We start from the raw sequence: 21,788 nt of genomic DNA on the forward strand, positions 1-21,788 counted from the left end.
TTTCTAGGGACAAGAATTAGTTCTTTCAGCCAGGCAGACTTGGCCTCTCGCAGCATCCAGTATGTCCACACAAGTGACGTTGAAAAGCATACAGATGCCTTCACCTTTTCTGTGTCTGATGGGACAAACGAGGTAGGTCACAGCATGTTTTTTCCATTTAGTCAGAGCAGGCTATTGATTCCATAGGATATGCTGGAATCAGTTTTCCTCGTGTGCTTTCAAGGGAGAGCTACATGTAGCAAAGGGAATGAAGAAAAGCCGTACATCAGCTTGTAATTTGGAAGGTGGTTACCCTGTACTTCCCCTGCTGCAAGGGATGTTATGTACCACAGGGAAGAGGGAGAGGAGAGTCCTGTGAAGGGAAGGGGGAGCTACCTGAGGTGTAGGCTCATGAGACTGGTTTACCAAGATTGCAATGTCTGTTTTCCATCTGTTTACCAATTGCTCCTGGAGATCAGCTTTGATTCACTGCACTGATACAGTGCCCAGAAGTACAGTTAGACCCTTGAGAAATGTCTCCTTCCTGCCTTCTGAAAGGGAGAAATCATGGCTACAAATAGAGAGATAATGACAAAGTAGAGCGAGCAGTGGAGGAAGAAGTGCGTTTCCATAAATGTGACAGAAAGAGGAAGAAGAAATTAGTGCAGAAGGATAGAAGAGCCGTATTTACAGGATCTGAGCTTAGAAGCTCTTGTTGATTCACCAAACAAGTCCAAAATGAAGTGATCTAAGCTTAGTGGGTCACTGTGGTCTCCTTATAGTGTTACCATTTCAATGGAGTTGTGCTTTTGGTAGGCTGAATTCACTGAGAGAGGCTTTTTCTCCTGTTCCAGGTGAGCCAAACGTTTGACATCACCATAAACCCCGTGGATGACTCCTTACCTGTAGTGCAAAGCCTGGGGATGAGAGTTCAGGAAGGTGTGAGAAAAACCATCACAGAGTTTGAGCTTAAAGCAACAGATGCTGACACAGAGGTAAGGCAGGACTCCCCTTTGCCTCCGCTCTCCCTTTTTCTGTTGCACATCTGGCGTATCAGAAAAACGGGCTTGTGTTCAAAGAAAGAGATTATACTGAGTGTCATCCCCTCCTGCACATACCCTGTCTGATCACAACTTCAAACAAACCGCTTGTGGGAGGCCTGGCTTGTATATAAATAGATGAACGAACGTTCAAGCAAAGCAAAGCCCAGGCTTGAGAAATACGTACTTCATCTGGGATGTCTCTGAGACACATAAACAGCAAATCTGCATGAAAAATGTTTAGAAGTTGTCATCAGAGCGAACCTTTGCCCTGTCCTACCTTCCCTCTGAACACTGTGGATTTGACCTGAGCTGAGGTCTTGATACTGAGTTTATGCTTGGCACAGATGAAAATGGCATTTCCTCCTACTCCTTCTGGGTCTGGCTTTTTTGAGAGATGAGGACAGGCAGGGCTGATGGTGAATCAATTCAGTGTGCAGTGCTGCCTGTCAGCCCCTGATTGGAAACGTTGTGCTAGGAAGACTGTCTGGATGCAGAGAGTCCTTCCCCAGGGCTCTCAAGCTGTAGGGACCTTCCTGACCTGGTCCTTAAGTTGTTTGTGCCACCCTGCCTCCTTGGTGCAGGCTGAGTCAATTACGTTCACGGTCGTGCACCCCCCTCGCCATGGCCTGATCGAGCGCAGCAGCAATGGGCAGCGGTACCACCCCACCGCCACCTTCACGATGGATGACGTCTACCAGAACCGCATCAGCTACAGTCACGACGGCAGCAACTCGCTGAAGGATCGCTTTGCTTTCACTGTGTCTGATGGGACCAATCCCTTCTTCGTTGTGGAGGATGGAGGGAAGAAGGTAAGCGGACAAAGAGGGAGGCGAGAGAGACCGCAGAACTAGGTGGTTGAAGGCTGCCTCCTCTCAGAGGAGGGAGACTTGGCTGCTGTCGCTCCACTGAAGATAGGGGCTCAGTATTCTTGGCTACATGATGCCATATGCTTGTTCAGTGGTGTAATGGCAAACTTCATGCCTGCAAACTTGCCCCAGGACCTTGATCCTAACAGATCTGATGGGAGCAAGGCTGATAATATGGTGGCCAAGGCTCTGACTCCCAAAGTAACGTCCATCTCTCTGAACTTTTCTCAGGTTGTGACAGCAGCACCGCAGCGCTTCAAGGTGGACATTCTCCCTGTGGATGACGGGACACCCAGGGTTGTCACCAACCTGGGTTTGCAGTGGCTGGAGTACATGGATGGCAAGGTAACTGGTTGTCTGGGTTTGGATTAGATTGTTTCTCAGGCTGTTCCAGAAGAAGTGGCTTCACAGGAGAGCACTGTGATCCTTCAGCATTTTTAGTTTTGTGATAGACCGCAGGTGCCCCTCTGTGCTCATGGAGCATCTTGGAAAAGACAGAGGTGTGTAGGGATGCCTGCACTGCAGCTCAGCTAATCCAGGCAGTGTGGCTCCAGGGCACAAAATTGCTTCTTTCCCTTACATCAGCAGGACCGCCATTCTGGCTCTTCTTGGCTCTTGCGCAAGCTGTCCAGCTCAGTACAGCTCCTGCCCACCTCGTGGGACAGAGGTGTCCTGCCCCTTGCCCTCCTTCCCCAGGCAGTGCATTTTCAGTTTTGTTGATGGCAGAGAAGCCTTGATTATGTGCTGCAACAGCCACAGGAGAGATGTACGGCTCTCAGAGAAACATGGTACGGGGATTTCTTGCCATGATAGGCCTTTGTTTTGCTGAAGTCTAAACAAAACCCCAGGGAGTGATATCTCATGCTCATTTTTGAGGACCCAGCATTAACAGCAAAGAAGTACTTTGGTTCTTCCCGAGAAAATGATTGGAAACCATGGTATTAAGAAATTGTATTAAGAAGTAGCTACCTCAGCTCAAATTCCTGACTTTGGAAAAACCACTCCTGCAGCCTCAGGCAGTTTAATTCTTTCTCTCGGTTTCTCCCACTTTTAAAGATGTTTTCTTTTTAGAGAGAAAGCAAAAATGTGGTGGAAATGAGGCACATCTGTGTGAGGTCATTTGAAAGAGGATTAGTACAAGCTCACTAAAGCAGCATGAACTGTTGTGAGTGCAACCTTCAACTTCAGGCTGTTTGCAAAAAAATTTGGCAAAGCCAGGGCTCACCTGAGCATCAGCCCAGTTCACGGAGTGGTTTCCAGGTGAAATTGAAGGGTTTGTCATATCTTCTAGCCCCAACTAGGTAGGGCTCAGCAGTGTGCTCTGAATTTGCTTTTCTTTTAGCCCCCCCCCCCTTTTTTTTTTAATTAAACCATATCTGAGACAGAATTTAAATCCTTCCTGTGCTGTCAAACATGATGTGGGGCATAACTTGGGCTCCACAGCCTCTGGGTGTTCAGGGCCACTCTGTGCCACATGCTCTTCAACAGCCCAGCTTCTCCCTCGTGGAGCACTGTGACAGAGGAGTGGTTGGGTTTGGGGATGAATAATCAATCAGACTTGCACTGCTGGATCTCCAGAGTTTAACTCCGTCGGTTTGGCTTTAATCCAGGCAACCAATCTAATCACTAAGAAGGAATTATTAACGACAGATCCCAACACAGATGACAAACAGCTGATCTATGAGATAACAAGCGGGCCCAGAAATGGTTATGTGGAGAACAAGCTGAAGCCAGGAACAACGGTGACCACCTTTACTCAGGGTATGGAAGACGAGCTGTATGTTGTTGCTTTTTTCCTTCAGCTGCTTCAGATTGTCAAGATAGCCTGTGTGAGGGAGAAAAAATGGTGGGAGGAGCGAAGACAAGGGGCAAAATCATATCCAGAACTTCCCTGACCTCAGGGGAGTCTTATACTGCCAAGTCAGGAGAGTGTTGCTCCTTTGGAATCTCAAAGGTATGTCCCAAAATAAGAAGTGAACTTTACTGCCGATTGAAGAAAGCCTGTAGGGTTTTTTGGATGCCAACCTGTGTCCTGTTGTATGCTCTGTTTCTCCAGACTTGTTAGAGCTAGAGATTTGGCTTGGGACAATATAGAGCAGTGCAGATTTTGCATGTGGATCTAATAATCCTAAGGTCTGGGAGATGTTTATCCAGTACCGCAGAGTAATCAGCATGTAGAAACTTCACTCTTCCAGGACTATGGGGCCCTCTATCAGCAACACGAGGTGAGGGAGTAACTCTGCTTCCTGCGCCCCTGTGTTCTTTCTGACTGCTGCCTCCAGACTCCCCCAGGCAGGCTGAGAGTGAGGTGGCAGCACAGCCTTTAGCATTTCTGCTGCTGCAGTGTGCAGAGCCTCGCACCACACCGTTAGGTCCTGTACAAATGCAGTCAGCAGTTCTGCCTGTCCCTTCTCATCAGGCCTTGCCAGCCAAGCCTGGCATCCCATGTGCTCAGAAAAAAGTGGAAAAGACCAAAGTTATTTGAATCTCAGCAACGAGAAGGAGCCCTGCTAGGACGTGCCCCCTTATAGAACAGAGCTGAAACGTGCTGCCAGGCAAATTCCTCTTCCTTGCATTTGATCAAACCTACTTTAAATTCACCTTATTTTTGAACGAGCCATTACAGATAAAGACTAGGCAAGGGAATGACTTGTCTCAGCTTGTAGGCTGGCTTCTGCCACAGGTAAGACCATGGAAGTTAGAAAAGCTGCAGCGGTGTGAAGGGCACATGGAGGAGGTCCTGATCCCTGTGGCTGTGCAGATGTATGTGTCTGCACTGCTTGTCTGTAAAAGTACTGCTGACGTTCTGCATTAGCTCATTGGGTGTCTCCTCCCGGCAGAGGATGTGAACCAGGGCCTCGTTCGGTACGTGATGCATGAGGAGAAGGTTCAGGAGACCATGGACAGCTTTCAGTTCCTAGTGAAGGACAGCAAACCCAACGTGGTCAGTGGCAATGTCTTCCACATCCAGTGGTCTCTCCTCAGCTTTACCTCCACCAGGTAAATGCCGTGGGGTTTACAGCACTCTTCTGACAGATGGGGTCTGGTCTGGAGTGAGGCAGGCTGAGCTCTCTCATATGTGATGGACCTACAACTTAGAAATGAAATTCTGGGGCAATTACCATCGTTTGTGCCTGTGTTTCCGTGGCACCCCATCAGGACTGAAGTCTTAGTTTAGCACCACACACAGCAGTCACACTGCTGATTTCTGCCTGTGCCAGGGAGCCAACAGCAGCAGGAATCGGGAACTTGTGTGTGTGAGTGAGGAGGGTTGCCTGCCGGGTTAAACTGTGGAGCAGGGTTGTGAATAACTGACGTCTGCCTGAGCCCCTGGTTATTAGCATTCCTCGGATTTTCCATGGGGGCAGCAGCCAGCATGGGTTTATTGGTGTCCATATAAACACACAGGGTTTGCTGCCCAGCCCGAAGGTCCTAATCCCCACGGTCCCTGTAGGATTCCAGCGCCTTTGGCTTGTGGGCTAAGTGGTGCCAGTTACTTGTCTCTGCTTGGTGCGTTTCCAGCTACAACGTCAGTGAGAGTGCAGGCTCTGTGAGCGTCGCCGTGCGGCGGATCGGTAACCTCAACCAGTACGCCATCGTCTTGTGCCGCACGGAGCAGGGAACGGCCACCTCCAGCTCCGGTTCACAGCCTGGGGAGCAGGACTACGTGGAGTATGCGGGGCAGGTAGGCTGGGGGCACCGGGAGAGGGAAGGACTGACCGTACATGCCATCAAGCCAGGAGTGAGAGTGAAGGCTGGAAGGCAGGGCGCACTGTGAAGCCGGTGGAAAGCAACAGCATGCTTTTAGGCATCATAGCTGCGCTTGAAAATCAGGTTACATTTTCGCCTGGGATGCCTGGGCACTGCTGTTGTGTTCTTCTACCCTGGCAGCTCCCTTGTGTTGAGTGATTGATGCACCTTGAGGGTGAGAAGGGTGGAGAGGCAGGGCTCAGCACCTCAGAGCCAGAGCATGATGCAGATTGAACGGCCTCTGTGCTTCTTAGAAGGCTGAGAAGTGATGCAGCCAAGAAAACTAAATTGCTAGGCTGCATTTAAACATAGTAACATCTAAAATAAAAAGCACCTGAGTTGGAATTTTTAAGTCCACAAGAGGAAAGGTACTCTTAGGCAGTAACTTACTCTCATTTTGCCTTTATTTGAAGATTTGACTGCACAGTATTTGCACAAATAATTGTTAGGATTTTTCCCTCTCCCTGGCCATTTCTTCCTTTAGAGTCCTTAGAATAGAGACAGCAGCATTTCCTGAAGAATTTTTGTCTCCTCAGTGTTGTGCATGAGATCAAGTTACCTCCATCCTTCCACTTCTTTCCTTCTCTGTGCAGTTAAGGACTGTGTTAATCATCCTCAACAAAGCACTGGGAATTCATAGTGACATCTTTTTCCCCAAAGGCTCTCTTGACACTTTTCCAGGAAGCTCACTTTCCATGGTGATCAACCCTTTTTCTGCCTTGTCTTGTACTGTGTAAACCCCTGATTTTTGTAACTGTTGCTAATACGATAGAAGTATTGACATGACTTTGAGCATATTTCTTCTTCTTTGAGCAATATTTCTTTCAATTTAAGTAGGTTTTGTGATCCTATGACCTTGAGCAAAGTTCAGAGCGTTCATGCACAAAAGCTAGCAACGCTGTTGCCTGGTAAAGTGTATGGTGCCTGTGATTTTAGAGTCCCAGTAAAGCTGACAAAAACACAGAGGAGACTATTTCCTTTCTAAAAAAATGTGTTTTATTTGCCTTCAGAAGAGGGTCCCTTTTTCCATCAGGATTTCATGTTGGCAGATATGTTTTGCAGCAGTGTTGTGGCAGATTACAAACTTCGCAGGCTTGCCTGGATAGGAATGTCACTCACGATCATGCAAAAGCCTAAAACATGACTGAGGTCAGAAGGGTGGGGGCCTGCACGCTGCATTCGCTGCTGCCTTTGACCTCTGCTAGCCATTTGTCCTTGGTTAAGATCGGTGTACGGAGCTGCCTACGCACAGGGTATGTGACTGAGGCCAGGGTAGTGCAGGTAGGACAGAAAGTTTCAGACCCCAGTCCAGAGAGAGCAGCCCACTTTCTACCTTGCAGGTGCAGTTTGAGGAGCAGGAGGACACCAAGGCCTGCACCATCGTCGTTAACGATGACGAGGTCTTTGAGAGAACAGAGAGTTTCACCGTGGAGCTCAGCATGCCAGCCTACGCGCTGCTGGGGAGTGTCACCCGGGCCACGGTCACCATCACTGACGCAGAGGATGAGCCCACCCTGCAGTTCGACAGGAAGACGTACCACGTCAGCGAGAGCGCCGGTGTTCTCTCCGCTCCTGTTGAAAGAAAAGGTGGGTTGAGTCCGATCCCGCTCTGCCATGGGGGTGGATGAGGAGCCCCAGAGATGGCAGCCAACAGTAGCATATACCCTTGCCAAGCTCAGGCAAGTGACAGTTTCCTGTCAGCCAGCAAACAGCGACCCCCCACCCCCCCCAAAAAAAAAACAACAAACACAAGTGGTGTTCCCTGGGGGGTTGTTTGTTTATGATTTTGGGAACGCTTCTTTGATTTTTCAAAAGTAGTTTCATGGTACAATTGAGATGACAAGAAACAATATGGGGCAAGTGGCTTAATTTTTTTTTCTTCCCCAGCTCTGCCATTAAGATTCACCAAACATGTCAAAGCTCCATGTTTTTGGATCTATTTCTCTTCCCAGCATGAGCCTGTATTTATTTCCTGCTTCTCTGTGATCTAGATACTGTGTTTTGTATGGACCCCATCACTGTGCCATATATTCTTTCATAGGCAAAGTTAGAAGTAAGACCAAATCCAACTTTGGTGGAAGTTTAGGAGTAGGGATGGTTTCTCCCCAGCTTCTCTAGTGAATGCTGCTGTGTTGTCTAAGTGAATGCTGTATAATGTCCTTCACCAAATGGAGTAAAAGTATTTCCATAAAGCCATGTGGTTTTTTTTCTGTTGCATCTTAGGGGATACGGGCAGCACTGTGTCTGCTGTCTGCTACACCGTCCCCAAATCCGCCAAGGGAAGCAGCCCTTACATGCTGGAATCCAGCTCCGACTTCAAGTCCAGGGGGATGACGGATGACAGCCGCATAGTTTTTGGACCGGGCGTTAGCGTGTCGACGTGCGATGTCACACTGATCGATGACAGTGAATACGAAGAGGAGGAGGAGTTCGAGATCGTGTTGGCCGATGCTTCGGATAACGCACGCATTGGCAGCCGCGCTTCAGCCAGCATCTTCATCGGGGGTCCCAACGATGCCTCTACGGTGTTCCTGGGGAACGCTACGTTTGCTGTCAGTGAGGCTGCAGGTGAAGAGTGGCAGGGGCTCCCCCGGGGCTACTCTGCATCGCATGGGGTGCTTGCTGTGAAAGCATGCTTTTAACAGGTTGAAGTATTAGAAAGGCTGATTTAGGGCACAGCAGCAGAAACACAGGAGATCTGCAGAGAGTTTATAATCTTTCCTCTGTCCCTGAGGGGGAGGCTGGGGGTTGTTCTCCTCAACAGCCTGTGCTCAGTGAGGTGCAGCGATGAAGGGAGAAGCACACGCTGAAGGTTGAGAAGTGGTTTTGTGATATGTGCCTGCTTTCTAATCTTGTTTCTCTTTTGTGTGCAACTGGTGATGCAGGAAACATTGAAATTCCAGTCCTCCGGCAGGGACCTGATCTCTCAACCCCCGTCTCAGTGTGGTGTGCCACTCGGACGTCAGACCCTCCGTCTGCCAGCCCGGGAATCGATTATATCCCCAGCTCCAGAAAAATAGAATTCAGGCCAGGCAAGACAGAAGAGGTGAGGACCCACTTTGCCTCCTGATGAGTCTGCCCATCTGAGGACATTTCTTGCTCGTATACGTGCATGCTCCGTATTTGCCATTTGAGTATTTTGAAAATCCTCTCAGGGCCACTTGAGAATTGTTAATGAATCTGCTAGGCACACATTTGCATCAGATCAGTGCTCCAGCCAGAGAAGGTTCAGTCAGGCCACCTCTCCTGAGATAAAGGTCGTTGCCTTTTCTGTGAAATGATATGCTGGACTTACCTACAACATTGCTGCCATCGATCAGTGAACTTAGAAAAGACCTGACATAATGACTTTACATAAGAAACCCAAAAGTGAGTGCCAGGAACGATGACAGCTTTACATCTTTAAAAGACGGTCTTCTGTTTTCCTTCTAGTTCTGCACTCTGACAATCCTGGATGATGCTCAGTACCCAGTGATAGAAGGGCTGGAGACATTTGTTGTTTATCTCAGCTCACCCCACGGAGCAGAGCTAACAAAACCCTTCCAAGCGATCGTAGCCATTAATGACATCTTCCAAGATGGTAAGTTATCCACGGCAGCTCTGTCTAGTCCGCGCTAGTCTCTTCCTTAACACCTCCACACAGGAGGAGGCTCATCCAGGTAAGGTTATTCCTAGGCTGGATTTAGTCTGTTTTCCTGTGTTTCACCCATTGCATGTGGCTGCCCTGTTTCTGTCCATGCATCACAGTCCACAAGACCCTGGAGTCTTTGGAAGTGCAGAATGAACTCTCCTGTAGTGTTCACTCCCTTCTAGCCATTATTGGCCTCCTCTGCTCAGAGCTCAGTCCTTGTTCATGATTTTCGTGGGCTGAAGTCCTCTTACTATGTGAGAATGTTTCACCTCATGTTGCCTTTCTGTTGTGTTTTAACCTCTCTCATGTTTGCTTGCTTAAGGAAAGCACACACCGTATAATCTTAACTTTGTAGTAGTCCTCTTCGCAGCTAGTAATTTCTTCCATGTCTGTCCACAAACAGTAGGATAATGCTTTGAGACCTAGCCCATACTTCGGTTGAGTCCTCACACAGTCCCTACTCGACATGCCCCACAAACACACCATCCCTGCACCACCAGCCCTGTCTTGTTCTTCAGCACATTGGAACAGCACCAAAATGTTAGGGAAGGAACAAGTTTCAGCAGCCACTGAAAGTAGGTGACTAAGAGGTGATGAAGAGAGAGAGCTTCCTTCTGAAGCGCTGCAGGGTCTGCCAGTCCTGTGCTCTTTGGAGGGCTGATAGCAGTCACGATCACTAGTTTATTTGAAACAAAATCCTCTTCTGAGGCACAGTAAACTGCCATTTCATTCTCTGGCTGTCAGGCTCCATGCAGCAGTTCCCCAAGGGTGTATGTGCTTTGATCAGCTCTTGTCACTCTGCAAATTCAGTGCTGCCTGACGCCCTTTATTGCCTTCTGCAGTGCCAAGCATGCAGTTCACCAAGGATGCGTTCACAGTGAAGGAGAAGGAGGGTACTCTGCACATCCCCATCTTCCGCACTGGCGACCTGAGCTATGAGTCCTCTGTCAGGTGCTACACCCAGAGCCAGACCGCAGAGGTCATGGAGGACTTTGCAGAGAGGAGAAATGCAGAGGAGTCCCGCATCACTTTCTTGAAAGGGGAGAAGGTGAGCTGAACCTGCCTTAGAGGGAGAGTGAAAGTACTGGTGGGAGAGGTTCAGATCTCCTGCCTGACTCTGCATTGTCAGAGGGAGCTGACAGAGGCTGTCAGAAATGGGTTCGTAGATGTGTAAGGTCACAAATCCTTCTGGTCCTGGAAATAGGACGTGACTGTGGAGGAGGTCTTTGTTTCATGATAAAACTGGTTAAAATGTAAAATGCCAATCCTCTGTGTCAGAAGGACTCAAGATCGGTGTAGCGGAGAGCTATGGGCTTCTGGAAGCTGATGTCTTCACTGCTGTCTTTCATTGTTTAACCGTGTGATTTGACCACACTGAAGAAGTAGCCTTAACAACAGAAGAGCTCTTCTTCCAGGGCAGGCAGTACTCAGACGAACAACCCTAGATAGTGAGGAAACAAGGTAGCCTTTCGGTGGCTTCAGGGAATTTATCAGTGTCTGCTGTTCTCTCCTGTTTGCTTGGCTTTAGGTGAAGAACTGCAGTGTTTACATCAGTGATGACTCTGCCTTTGAACCAGAGGAACAGTTCCAGGTCTACCTTGGTAGCCCGCTTGGAAACCATTGGAGTGGAGCTAGGATTGGGAAGATGGACGTGGCAACCATAACTGTCACCAACGACGAAGATGGTAAGCGAGGAAGCTCAACGAGGGTGGAGGAGCTGCAGTGTAGGAGGCAGTTCCAAGGTGGTCAGCACGGTCTCATCAAGAGTTTGCCGTTCAGTGTAGTGCACGCGTGCCCTCAGTCGCGTGGTCACAGCTCTGTTTTGCTGGGTTCACTCTCATGGAAGTACCGGTCTGTGTGCTGGAGGACCACGGGCCTGTGTGTAGGACCAGCGTGGTCACTGCTGAGGGGGCTTTGTGCAGTGAGTTGGTCTTATGGGAGGGATCAAGTAACACCGAACTGAACCCACCGTTTGTCCCGTTCCCCTGCCGTTGTACAGGGAGCTGCTGTGCTTCCCCTGGGAGATGTTGCCTTCCCTCTGCAGTGCCACAGCCTGGAGTGACTCCCGGGGAAGCAAGGAGATGCAGCGTCCCCCGAGTGTGACGGGGAATGGGGCCATAGCACCATTGCGTGGCACAGGCTGAGAGCACTGAAGGCAGGGGGGTGGGAATCGTGTGCCATCCCCGTAGCCCAAGGCACATGTTCGATTCTTGCCCCATTCACATCCAGCCCTTACAGCTGCACTTTTGTCCCCTGCTTGCAAGCCCCTTGCTCTGCAGACATGTAAATACAGTCTAAAAGGAGCTGGGCTTGGCTCACCCCGCTTGCTGAACGCTATTCATCTGCAAACAGCCAGCTGGTGTGCAAACCTGGGGCTTTTTCTTCACCACTGTCTCTCTAGCACCCACCATTGAGTTTGAAGAAGCTGCGTACCAAGTGCGGGAGCCGCCTGGCCCAGAGGGCGTTGCTGTTTTAAATATCAAGGTGGTCCGCAGAGGGGATCAGAACAGGACCTCAAAAGTCCGCTGTAGCACCCGGGACGGCTCAGCTCAGGCCGGAGTGGATTACTACCCCAAGAGCCGAGTGCTCAAATTCAGCCCAGGTAAAGGGTCCCTGGAGGGGAGAGAGTTATTTTGTTTGTGGTATTTCCTTCGGTTTTTGTTGTTGTTTTGTTTTGTTTTGTTTTGTTTTATTAATGTATTTCAAATATACTACATGAGGCCTTACCATGTGGTATTTTTTGAAGTGTGACTTTCCCTTGGGCTGTAGCCGTACGCTCTGCTACAGCTATAATTTTGTGATGCAAAGAGGCTGAACAGCTAGATGAAGGGTGCCCAGAACAGAGGAAGAAGCACTGGTACTTGGCAGGTGAGGGAAAAGTGGTCCTCAAAGATTCAGCAGAGATCTTTCAGGATCCTGTAAGAGCGTAGACCATGTTACTGAGACCAAGAAGCTGTCACAAAACAGTTCTGCCTGCTGGTGAGAGAGAGAGAGAGCACTGTTGCTTGCAGCAGAGGTGGGATATAATTTGGATCATAGATTTTTACTACAGACAGCTAATATAAGACAGGCATTATTAATCCTCAGATAGCATCTGCTAGTAAATCTATCACCTGATCAATCAGATCCGTTGTCATAGTCGGAGTTTTATGTATAGACTCCTGTGTGGAAATGGCTGAATTATTAGTAGCAATGAGCGGAAATAAAATTTATAATGAGTATTTTATCATAATGTTTCAGTGGTCGTGGCGTAGACCAGCTGTGCATTTTTTTAATGAGAACTTCAGAGCATTTTCCAATGATGAATCGAGTTCAAGTTCTCTCTGTTTCTCTTGCATTTCCTCTCACAGGTGTGGACCACATCATATTTAAGGTGGAGATCATGTCCAATGAAGACCGGGAATGGCATGAGTCCTTTTCTCTAGTGCTGGGTCCAGACGACCCAGTAGAAGCTGTTCTCGGAGACACCAGCACTGCAACAGTGACTATTTTGGATCAAGAGGCATCGGGGAGCCTGATCCTACCAGCGCCTCCAGTGGTAAGCTGCCCGTTGCAGTGGATATGATTTAGTACCCTTCAAGGACAGACTTAAAACTCCAGCGGGTTTCTAAAGTAAAATTAAGAGCTGCAATCATGTGGCAGGCTTAGAGTGTGTGGGAAAGATTGTGTTTCCTATTCCTCCCCTCAGCCCCGAGTGAATGCTGCTGTCTTGCCTCTATACAGGTCATCACCCTGGCTGATTATGATCGTGTGGAAGAAGCAACCAAGGATGGTGCCAAGAAATCCCCTTCCCCGGGCTACCCGCTCATCTGTGTCACTCCCTGTGACCCTCACTTCCCCAAGTACGCGGTCATGAAGGAGCGCTGCGGCGAGGCTGGGATCAACCAGTCGTCGATGCAGTTCAGCTGGGAAGTAGCAACCCCCACGGATGGGAACGGGGCCAGGTCGCCTTTTGAAACGATCACCGACAACACGCCGTTCACCAGCGTCAACCATAAGGTGCGTGGCTAGGTATTGGCATGAAAAGGCTGCAGAAGCACATGGCGCAAGTCAGCAGAGGGCTTGGGGCAGCTCTGTCGGTCTGTGCGTTGTGTGATCGCTCATATGTGAAATTTGGCACTGAAAAAAAGTGGCTGTGCCGGAAGGGGAGCCCAACACGCTGCCGTGATCTGTAGTGCCAGCTTTCGGCGGTGCCATTGGCTGCTTCCTTTCCATCCTGCTCAGGTTGCAGGAAGGGCTGAGCTCAACTTAGGAGCCACTGTTCCTTCAGACAGTCATTTTGCTGCTTTGCTCCATGTGTGGCCTGGGACCTGTCTGTCCCTGGACTGTTCACGTCCTGCCCCACAATCAGAATTGCTATTTTCCTCTAGGTGCTCCCAGCTGTGGTGTCTCAGCTCTTCTCAGGCATCCAGGTCTGTTTCTAGACCACGCACATTCATGCAGGAGTCTGAGCCATGTCTAATGGGTGGTGCACACTTTGGTTACGCAGAGATTAAGACCTAAAGTCTCCTCAGATTTGGGAGTTAGCACGAGACATGGGGGCCTCTTCGGGGAAATTTATTTTCTTTTGGCTTCAGAAAACTTAGTGCTGTTTCACTGAGCCTGCTGAAAGCACTACTTCTGTTGCTGTGGGAAGCAGCTGTGAGCACTCAGACACTTGAGTAAATCCCTGGTGGCAAGGGACAGATGGAGCTTGGCAGGTCGTAAAGAGCTCAGGCTCCCTCTTCCCCTTCCATCAGTAAGTGGGCAGACTTAAGTAGCTGTAAAACACCCAACAGATTGAAGCATCTTTTTCAGCATGGGTGACGGTCACACCTGCAACCTCTGGCCAGGCAGACACTGGCACTCACATGTTCCCATTTTGCACGTGCAGGTGTCTGCCTTGCCTCTGTGCTGCCTCAAAACATCGGGACAACGTGATTTTGCTACGTTGAGATGTAATGCTGGTGCGTTTGACCCACGTGCACATTTTTCTCCCCTTGCTCCCTGCAGGTGCTGGACAGCATTTATTTCAGCCGGCGCTTCCACGTGCGCTGTGTGGCCAAGGCTGTGGACAAAGCTGGCCATGTGGGCACCCCCCTGAGGAGCAACGTCGTCACTATAGGGACAGACAGTGCCATTTGCCACACTCCCGTAGTCGCAGGGACAGCCCGAGGTTTCCAGGCGCAGTCGTTCATTGCCACTCTGAAGTACTTGGATGTCAAACACAAGGAGCATCCCAACAGGTGTGAACCTGGAGGAGGGGAGCCAGGAGACCCCACATCCCTTCACGCGCCCCCCGAACAGCGCAGGGTGCTCAGGGAAGCGCTCCCACTCTCTTCCTCACACCCTGCCCTGCCACAGGGGTGCCCTTCCTCTCAGGAAATGGGAGTTGGTGGGACAACGTGAGGGGCGGGTGTGTAGATGGGGGAATCTGGCTGTACCTAAGGATGAGATTGCCGGTGCCAGGCTTGCCCTGTCTGTGCTGCGCTGCTGCATGGCGTGGGGTAGTGCACGAGGCTCCCGTGCCTGCCAGGCTGTCCCTTCTGCTGTCTCATCCGCTGTTTGTTCCAGGATCCACATCTCGGTGCAGATCCCTCATCAGGACGGTATGCTGCCCCTCATCTCCACCCTGCCGCTGCACAATCTGCACTTCCTGCTCTCCGAGTCTATCTACAGACACCAGCACGTCTGCTCGAACCTGGTCACCATCAGAGACCTTAAAGGCATCTCTGGTAATCTTAAAAGCCAGCTTTTGTTTTCTGAACCAGGGAGGAGGGAGGAACCAGTGAAGAAATGCAGAGTAGGCTCTGTCTTCCTCTGAGCTCTCCTGACATTATGTAAATAGTATTTCCTGTAACAAATAATCTTCCTGTACTAACAGCAGTGAGCAGAGTTGCCCTGTTGAAGATGAGATGCAGTGCGTAGGAATGGTTAAATTACAATGGGGTTAAATAGCATTGCTGTTTGAAGAGGTTGTACGTTCACACCGTGCTGGGGCTGTTCTGCTTTTCAAACCTGCCTTGCGATATTCATGCAGATAGAGAGGGATCCATGGGAAGCACATCACTGTGTCTGTGTCACTGAGGTCTGCAGTGTGGCAAAGGGAAGCAGTGAAAGCAAGTTCATTGCTAGAGGAAGTGCCAGAGCTAGAAAAAAAAGGCAGTTTGTGTCTCTGACAGTCAGGGTAATGTGGTCCATGCTTGCTCCATGGAGGGCAGGGTGTGGTTGTACTTCACTCTCTTCATTTCATACTCAAGCTCTTCTACATTAAAACTTGAAGTTTAACTTCAACCCTTAATTAGTAGGTTTATAAGTTTGCTTTTCAGGATTGTTGCCCCATTCCTGTAACGCTTTCACTCTTGAAGATCTGTGTGTGTTCAGTTTGACCGCTGGGGTCACGGAGAGGACCCAGGAAGTGTCCCCAGTGTGTTAAAAGTCACCAACACGACCTGAGAGTGAAAATGGGACTTCAGTACATGGCCTCAAACTCTTCAAAATCTGGACTGATCAGTGTCCTGATGTCTCTTAATCCCAGAGGCAGGGTTCCTGGACGAAGTAACGTATGACAGCATCGTTCTTGGCCCTGGCTATGACCGCCCTTACCAGTTCGACCCCACAGTGAGAGAGCCAAAGACAATCCAGCTCTACAAGCACCTCAACCTGAAGAGCTGCATTTGGACCTTTGATGCTTATTACGACATGACTGAATTAATTGATGTCTGCGGAGGCTCCGTAACAGCGGACTTCCAGGTGAGATGGCATATCCACAGCTCTTTCATGTAGTCCAGATCTTTGTCCATTCTCAGGCAAAGCTCCACTGTATGTTCATGAACATTTACTGGGTATTTTTGCTGCTCTGCTCTGTACAACTGAAGCACATTTTTTCCCCTTTTAGCAAGAGGAGAATAGTGCTTTGTGAAATGCACTTAATTAATTTGTTTTGGTCGGGGTGACGTGGGCTTTATTCTCTTAGAGTGCCTGTAAAATATTTTTTGTTAACATAAGGGTATACTAGAAATACAGAACATTCACACCTGCGCTCTATTCTTTTACAACTTTGACTGTATTCATAGCCAATATGAATGAGCAAAGAGCAGAGCAGAGGCCCATCAGTTTGTACTCCTCAATGGGGTTCAGTGGAGGCAGGTCATAGGAGTTTTTAGGTAATGTCTTAATTAACTACCTGACAGACCAAAAGCCAGAAACGCTCTCCTGTAAAAAACAGTAGCTTTTGCTACTAAGATGTGTCTCACTGCCCTCTCGTGGATGGATTATACGTGTACATCTCTCTCAAGTGAGCATCTCGTCTGCGTTAGATTCTTGTACTGAATTCCCAGTCAGAATGTTATGGCCAACATAATCTATTTTAATTCCTGCTGGTCTGAAGTAGTTTGCTAACTTTCCCGTTATAGCTCCAGTTATTTGCACAGATCCAGAGAAGCTCTTTGAATCAAGCAGCTGCATAATTTAGTATATGGAGACTGGCACCAGCCCCTCTGGCATGTCTCTTCTTGAGCTGTCTCGGAGGCTTGCAGAGTGCAGCTGCACTCCACAGATAAATGCTGTATGCGCAGCTGGAGAGCTGTGGTGTACCAGGTGCTCCTAGGGGCAGTTCTGAGCAAGCAGAATCGCTTATTTTTAAATGGGAAAAATTTTGAGGTGAAGTTGTGACCACAGCTCCTTTTGTCAGGTGCGTTAATGACAGTCCAGTGCTAACATTTTTGCATATCAGCTAGTTGTTTTCATTGCAAATTCCTGCATTATAATGAGTTTGGGATGCCCCAAAAGACTGCAGGCATCTTCATTTATGTCCATTGCAGGTACTCAACTCCACACACTATGGGGTCTAGAGTGATGCATATGCTCTTACCTGATCCTGGACTCGAACTTGAGCTTTCTTGCCTCTCTGGAGAAGCCTGGTGAGGGTTTCCACGACCACTTACTGAACTTCAGGTTCACAGTGGGAGCAGAGAACCTCCTAGACTCCAGGGGGAAGAGGGCTGCTTTGAGCCCTTTCCAAAATTCTGCTCTCTGTTGGTCAGGGACATAACTTACATGTTTATCATCCAGTTAATGCAAACAAAAATCACTCATTTTTCTAAACAACCTTTTACAAATCTATTCCTGTTGTGTGATATGGGAGAGTAGCATTCCCCAGCCTGCTCCTGTCTGTGCCACAGAGCCCATATGATGCAGGGGTGCCGAGGATGCTCGGAGGTGCAACAGCGTGCAGTGACCCGTGCTGCTCTCCTCAATGCATGTGTGTCTCGCCCCACTACACTGCAGTCTGCAATGCGGATGCAGATGCTGTATTCCTGCAGTGAATAGTTTAGGCACCAAGGGGAAGGCAAAATGACTTGCATCTACGTGCTTTCCCTATTGGCAGAGCAGAACACGAATGAAGTGGGTGCTGTGAGTCCAGGCCAGTGACTCTCCTTTGCGAAGTGCATGACCACTTACTGGGTTTTATTGACAGGTACGGGACTCTGCTCAGTCCTTCTTAACCGTCCACGTCCCTCTCTACGTGTCCTACATTTACGTGACAGCACCGAGAGGTTGGGCTTCTCTTGAGCATCACACAGAGATGGAGTTCTCCTTTTTCTACGACACTGTTCTCTGGAGGACAGGTAGGTCCCAGGCGTTGGAAGGGGCACAGGAGAATTTCTTTGTTCTGTTTTTCGATTTTCTTAGTTTCTGCACTGCCACTGCAGTCCTGAGTTTGGGTAGTGCTCACTGAAGTAAAGGGTATGCAGGCTGAGTCCAGGAGTGCCTGCTTTTGTGAAAGCTTGGCAAGGGAGCTGTCATTGCCCCCGGCCTCTCTGTTAGTGGAAACCGTCGTCGCTAAGGCACTGCAGGAAAAGAGCTACATCTTCATAGGGGTCTCCCCAGCCAGGCCGAGGTTGCTCCCTCTGGGACATTTGGCATGATTTCTCCAACACTTTCCAGCGGCTGTGGGAACTGCAGTCGGGTCCCTCAGCTTCCTGGCTCTCACAGGTGGGATTTTCCTATCGTGACCCCTTTGTGGTTAAACCCCCAGCACTGCCAGCAGCGAGCCCTGAATCGTTCCCGTCCTCTGCTGGTGGTGATATCCAAGACCTGCCATCACTGTGTCCGTGTGGTTTATCCTGCACCTGGGAGTCTCCCATTTCCAGCTCGTTTATCTTTCTTTCCCACAATATCCGGAGCTTGTGTGCCTGCAGCCTTGAGGGGTATTGCTGCTCCTGTTGGCACCTTGGGTTTCACCCTGGCGGTGGTGATGCCAAGTATCCCAGAGGAGGGACCCGGGATGCTCAGGGGCTATGGCCAGGAGTACCCAGAAGCAGTCATCCACAACAGCCACCTTGGTGTATAGCTGGTGTAAAACAAGGTACATTCAAGGCACATAAGGGGAAGTTCATGTATTTACTTCCTTAAGGCTTGAGTGAGACTGACGCAGCACGTGTGGACCATGGAGGAAATCATAACTGACACACTGCAGGGTGTTCCCAGTCAAACTGAGCCTTTCTGGAGCTCTCTCAAATGCTGCTTCTGGAGCTACCTAGGGCTGACAGACCCCACTTGAGGACTTGTTGTGCCACACGGCTTCTCCAGTGACTCTGTTCTTGCTGCACCACACAGGGATTCAGACGGACAGCGTCCTTTCAGCCCGACTGCAGATAATCAGGATCTACATCCGTGAGGACGGACGGCTGGTTATCGAGTTCAAGACCCAGGCCAAGTTCAGAGGTGAGAGCACTGTGAAAATACAGATCGGTTCTGAAGACTCAGGCAGGAAAACAAGCCATGACCAAGGACAGCGTTCGTGTTCAAAGGGAATATTTCTGCCCGAGAGCCAGTTTGCTGTTCCTCTTAGTAGCCTCCTGACCTAGAAATACTTCCTCTAGCCAGTCTGCTACTACTGAAAGCTAAAAACTGCACCTGGATGGGAGGGAGGCACCAGCAGCTGGTGCTCTGAGCAGGCTCTGAAGTCGCTCCTGAAGAGAGACTTGGAGTCCCCCTGTGCTGAGGTGTGCAGCAGGGGTCTCCCAGTACTCTGCCTGAGCTGTCACCTCCTTGTCCTCGCCACAGGGCTCTTTGTGATGGAGCACCACAGCCTGCCCGATGTGAAGTCATCTTTAGTGACTCCAGACCACCTGGGAGGGATCGAATTTGACCTGCAGCTGCTGTGGAGCGCTCAGACTTTCGACTCTCCCTACCAGCTCTGGAGAGCAACCAGCTCCTATAACAGGTGAGGACAGCAGGCTCAGCTTCCCAAATCCTAACAGTCTTCCTAAGTAATCAGCGTGCACATAATTAGCAGCAGCAGAGCAGTTTCAAATCCTGGCCAGAGAGCACAATCCCTGTTGCCCTTTCAGCAGCCACAGATGCAGCAAGCATGGAGTGGCCGGGAGCCAGCTTTATTTAGGGGTTCAGAGCTAGAGCACACAGCGTGCTGCTGTCACTGCTGGAAACACTGCTCTGTCAGTTGTGTGAGTAGGGGGAAAAAAACAGTTCATCTTGTAAAGGCATTTTTCTAGGAATTAGCTAGTGTGTATGTGTAAGTAAATACCGGGGTGACAGCGTATTCAAGGTGGTTCTTGCAGTCTGCAAGTGAAAGCAGGATTTCACGTTCACAACTCACTTAACCATTAGTGCCAACCAACTTAACCTCCTTGGAGAAGAGAGGTATGTCCAGAACTAGAAATATTTGGTTCACTTAAAAAAAAATAAATAATAATCCTTTTTATTATTATTTCTGTCTGTGACTGTTTCTTCTTTCCTCTGTGCTCCTTGCACAGAGGGTCAAATTAAACACTGTCAGTCAATTTCATCCTTCCTGCACCTGCTGGAGTACACGAATGTTTCTGGGGTTGGGTTAGGTCCTGCCACGAACACTGTCCTGCTTGCTTTCCCTAATTCAAAACCCGTGCATGTTAGGCAAACACATCAGCTGGGTGAATGGCTTGGAGCCTGGTTTGGTGACCGCAGTGTCTCCTCTCTGTTCTCAGGAAGGACTACTCTGGAGAGTACACAATATTCTTGATCCCCTGTACTGTGCAGCCCACGCAGCCGTGGATAGAGCCTGGAGATAAGCCCCTGCCCTGCACGGCTCATGCTCCCGAGCGGTAAGGAGGCACCATCGCCACCTCCCGACCCAGTCTCAGCTGGTTTGGGCTGTTTGCATGGTCCCAGGCAGCCTGTGACAGCAGAATGGCGAGGGCAGGAACCTCCCCTTTGGGCTGTCACACGTCTCAGCCCGCGGTTTTCAGCCATGGGGCTGTGGAAGCCTGCGTAGTCTTTGGTTGTCCTAGATGTAATTAAAACCAAAACCTGTTTTCAGAAGGCTTCAGCTGGTTGTGCAGGGCCTGGCACTGGAAAATGGGGCAGGGTGAGGGGAAACATGTAAGCTTGTGTTGAAAACCAGTGTCGTATGGACTGCTGGGCTATAAACAGTAAAAGCGGGATGGAAGAAAGGTAAAGCAGGTGTAACTTCAGGTCACCAGCACATAACTTCAGATGTGTCCAAACCAAACCTCACCTTTTTCCTTTCCCGTCCCAATTTCAGATTTTTGATCCCGATTGCCTTCCAGCAGACAAACCGCCCAGTTCCCGTTGTCTACTCCCTAAACACGGAGTTTCAGCTCTGTAACAATGAGAAGGTGTTTCTGATGGATCCCACCAAATCCGAAATGTCTCTGGCAGAAATGGATTACAAAGGGGCTTTTTCAAAGGGTAGGATTTTTTTCGTTCCTGTTCCTGGCATGGTCCTGTTTTCAGAACTTCCATTCCTGTGGTAGAGGAGGGTAAAGCTCAGATTTGGCTTTGCCTCTTTTACAGCACCAGATGGTATTTGGAGCACATCCACAGCCCTGTGATACCGGGACCAGAATGTGCTCATGGCAGAGTGTTCTGTCATCTGCACATGCATATGTGCAAAACCACAGCCACCTGCAGCTTGACGCCTGTGGCTGTCACAGCGCTTCTCTCGTGGGGCTTCTTGTCACCGCCTTCTTGATGTCCCGTGGAGAGTTTAACCTGACTTGTTCTCCCAACCTCCCCAGGGCAAATCCTGTATGGCCGCGTGCTCTGGAACCCCGAACAAAACCTGAACGCCGCTTACAAACTGCAGCTGGAGAAGGTCTACCTGTGCACGGGCAAGGATGGCTACGTGCCATTCTTTGACCCAACGGGAACTGTCTATAACGAGGGGCCCCAGTATGGCTGCATTCAACCCAACAAGCACCTGAAACACAGATTTCTCCTCTTGGTAAGTTTTCTGCCCTGGAAAAAAACACAACGTGGAGCGTTACGTGCGATTGTGTCTGGATAAGTCTTGTCTCTTAGCTTCTTGCTAACCTAAGGGACCTGTGAGCAAAATGACATGCCTGCTTTTGGGGAGGGGCTGCACATCAGGGAGCACTTAGAGGGGTCCTTACTGAAACAGTTTGCTTGCAGAGCTCTCCTCTGCTTCTGCTTTGTGTTTGCTTTTCCCCCAGCGCAAACAAATTCAGACTACAAAGGGATGAGAAGTGAAACGCAGTGGCTTTTTTGTAGCAC

General features: G+C 49.5%; 1 protein-coding gene across 1 annotated transcript in view; it reads left to right on the top strand.

Annotated features, from left to right (window-relative positions):
- Positions 1-21,788, top strand: part of FRAS1 (Fraser extracellular matrix complex subunit 1) — a 161,520-nt gene that overhangs the window by 135,754 nt on the left and 3,978 nt on the right. The window contains exons 47-71 of the mRNA XM_083833103.1: positions 8-132; positions 834-974; positions 1,604-1,831; positions 2,120-2,233; positions 3,499-3,649; positions 4,729-4,888; positions 5,411-5,573; positions 6,979-7,225; positions 7,862-8,206; positions 8,524-8,684; positions 9,071-9,218; positions 10,112-10,317; positions 10,798-10,954; positions 11,671-11,871; positions 12,620-12,807; positions 12,993-13,268; positions 14,262-14,494; positions 14,823-14,983; positions 15,787-16,001; positions 17,728-17,878; positions 18,870-18,977; positions 19,320-19,479; positions 20,240-20,356; positions 20,797-20,963; positions 21,293-21,498. Of these exons, the coding sequence (XP_083689229.1) occupies positions 8-132; positions 834-974; positions 1,604-1,831; positions 2,120-2,233; positions 3,499-3,649; positions 4,729-4,888; positions 5,411-5,573; positions 6,979-7,225; positions 7,862-8,206; positions 8,524-8,684; positions 9,071-9,218; positions 10,112-10,317; positions 10,798-10,954; positions 11,671-11,871; positions 12,620-12,807; positions 12,993-13,268; positions 14,262-14,494; positions 14,823-14,983; positions 15,787-16,001; positions 17,728-17,878; positions 18,870-18,977; positions 19,320-19,479; positions 20,240-20,356; positions 20,797-20,963; positions 21,293-21,498 (4,529 nt within the window). The remainder of the gene's footprint in view (positions 1-7; positions 133-833; positions 975-1,603; positions 1,832-2,119; positions 2,234-3,498; positions 3,650-4,728; positions 4,889-5,410; positions 5,574-6,978; positions 7,226-7,861; positions 8,207-8,523; positions 8,685-9,070; positions 9,219-10,111; positions 10,318-10,797; positions 10,955-11,670; positions 11,872-12,619; positions 12,808-12,992; positions 13,269-14,261; positions 14,495-14,822; positions 14,984-15,786; positions 16,002-17,727; positions 17,879-18,869; positions 18,978-19,319; positions 19,480-20,239; positions 20,357-20,796; positions 20,964-21,292; positions 21,499-21,788) is intronic.

The sequence above is a fragment of the Anser anser genome (genome assembly GCF_964211835.1).
Source record: "Anser anser genome assembly, chromosome: 4".
Lineage (NCBI taxonomy): Eukaryota > Metazoa > Chordata > Aves > Anseriformes > Anatidae > Anser > Anser anser.